The sequence below is a fragment of the Puntigrus tetrazona genome, unplaced genomic scaffold (assembly GCF_018831695.1).
Source record: "Puntigrus tetrazona isolate hp1 unplaced genomic scaffold, ASM1883169v1 S000000837, whole genome shotgun sequence".
In the NCBI taxonomy this organism is placed as follows: Eukaryota; Metazoa; Chordata; class Actinopteri; order Cypriniformes; family Cyprinidae; genus Puntigrus; species Puntigrus tetrazona.
Window position 1 is genome coordinate 220,001 of NW_025048437.1, and position 2,500 is coordinate 222,500.

The 2,500-nt window shown below is 29.2% G+C and overlaps 1 protein-coding gene across 1 annotated transcript in view; it reads left to right on the top strand.

Annotated features, from left to right (window-relative positions):
• LOC122335605 (versican core protein-like) overlaps positions 1-2,500 on the top strand; it is a 68,285-nt gene that overhangs the window by 63,269 nt on the left and 2,516 nt on the right. Inside the window, 2 exon segments of the mRNA XM_043233447.1 lie at positions 819-1,001; positions 2,256-2,500. The exon segment at positions 2,256-2,500 is cut by the window's right edge and continues 2,516 nt beyond it. Coding sequence (XP_043089382.1) covers positions 819-1,001; positions 2,256-2,353 — 281 coding nt within the window. The 3' untranslated portion in view covers positions 2,354-2,500.

Genomic DNA, 2,500 nt, shown 5'->3' on the forward strand with positions numbered 1-2,500 from the left:
TTTTATAATAAATATAATGAATTTATATTTAAAATATGTTTATACTAGTGCTGTGAAATGATCGGATTTAGTTGCATCCAAAATAAAAGTTTTTGTTGACATATTATAAAAACAAACACATGCATGTATATAATTCAGAAAAAAATATGTTGTTTATATAAATATAAATTATGTGAATATATAAACATATATGGACATGTAAATACATTTAAATATTATATATAAATGTGTATATATAAAGATAATAAATATAAACAGAACACACACATATGCAAACATATGTTTGTTTTATTTTCTATGCGTGAATAATTTTTAATGTAATTTAATGAATTGTAATTTAATTTGTTTAAATAGATATTTAAAAACAATTTAATTCATATTTAAATGTCATTAATTATGAATTAAATTATATTTAGAAAACAAAATATTTTAAATTTATATTTAAATATAAACTAAAATGTTTATTATTAATTGACATTAATTGTTTTAATGTAATTTAATTGTAATTTAATCAGTTTAAATAGATATTTAAAAGCCATTTAATTCATATTTAAATGCCATTAATTATGAATTCAATTATATTTAGAAAACAAAATATTTAAAATTTATATTTAAATATAAACTAAATTATAATTATTAATTGACATTTAAATTTACAGTAAATTATATTTATACATTTATGTAAAAAAACAAAAACAATTTAATTATAATTAATTGTATTTCATTTAATAACCAGAATTAATCATTAATTATTTAATGAAAAGTGATTCTGTTAAATAGGTTAAATAAGGGTTTTGCATGTCCCGGTGTGTTTGCAGTGATGTGTGGGACTCCGCCGGCCGTGGATAACGCCTATCTAGTGGGCCGCAGGCGCTCACACTACGACATCCACGCCACGGTCCGCTTCCAGTGCAACGACGGCTTCTTCCAGAGACACATCCCGACCGTCCGCTGCCGGCCCAACGGCGCCTGGGAGAGACCCAAGATCATCTGCACCAAGTGTGAGTCTCTGATGACTTTGAAGCCTAAACATACTAAAGTAGCTATGCATTAAACATCCCGGTCTCTTAAAAGCATGCAGCTCTGCGCACTGGTTTTATGTACCTTACTGCACGTTTCGTCACAGAAGCTTCAATATGTGAACCCTGGCACGTTTTTATTCCGCTGATATAATTATGCATTTCGCGTCTCGCTAAAAAGTGTGTCCAGGTTTGAGACCAGGTAGATATTAAAAGATGCATGCATAATATAACCTACCGTAGCTGCGAACGTACAGTACACAATACTGTTCAGCAAATCTCATCTCTGTGAATGTTCATATATCATCACAATTTAGTTTTTGTATATATATTTAGATATATATACCCAAATCTACCCACATATAGCGCTGTATCGGTGCTGTCAAACGATAAATCACATCCAAAATAAAAGTTTCTGTTTATATATTTAAGAAAAATGTTGTTTATATATTAAATATATATGTAAGAATATAAAAATATACATGTAAATATTTTCAAAATATGTACTGCATGTGTAAGAAATACATACAGTATGCATAACATTTATTTTTGACAGCACTGCACTATATATATTATGTATTGTTTTATTTTGTCACAAAATGTGTAATATAGATGTATAAAAATATTACAAAAATATTTTTTTCCTCAGTATTTTTGTCTCGCTTTCCAGTACAAATTCATAAATCATCACACATTTACTCGAATACTTTAGAAAACGAAACAATCTGTCCGATATTTTTCTTCTTTCGAGCAAAAACAAAATTTTCTGATGCATCAATATCTTTGTTTCTGAAGTAAATATATATTGATTTAAGACATTATTTATAAATATTACTGTAAAACAACACAAAAACAATGAGTTAGATATAAGATGCAGTATATATGTAATATATATATATATATATATATATATATATATATATATATATATATGTATATATATATATATATATATATATATATATATATATATATATATATATATATATATATATACTATATAGCATTTTCCAGACATGAAGATAATAAGATATAAACCGTAACAATATATAAATACATTAAATGCATACTATTTAGCATCTAACGAAATGTTCATTTGAATACATTTTAAATGGTAAGGTTATGCTCATAAAAGTATCAGATATGTTCATTATTTGTTATTTCTCGTTGGATAAAAGTATACTTCCTGCATATGCAAATCAGCTGGAGTCATGTGACCGCTTTGTTTCCCTCCAGCGCGGCGATCCCACCGTTACCGTCGGCAACACCACAGATCTCGGCGCGAGCACCGGCGACACCGGAGACACGGATCTGGGCACAGGGGGCGGGATTAAGCCACGGGTCGTGACCTCTGACCCCGCTGACCTCTGCTCCCGCGTGTTCGCGTCACAGCAGACGGAAAGGACAGAAATAACCCTTCTTTTTTACCGCCGTTATTTAGGTTCCACTAACCCCCCATTTTCTTTTTTATGGTTGTTTGG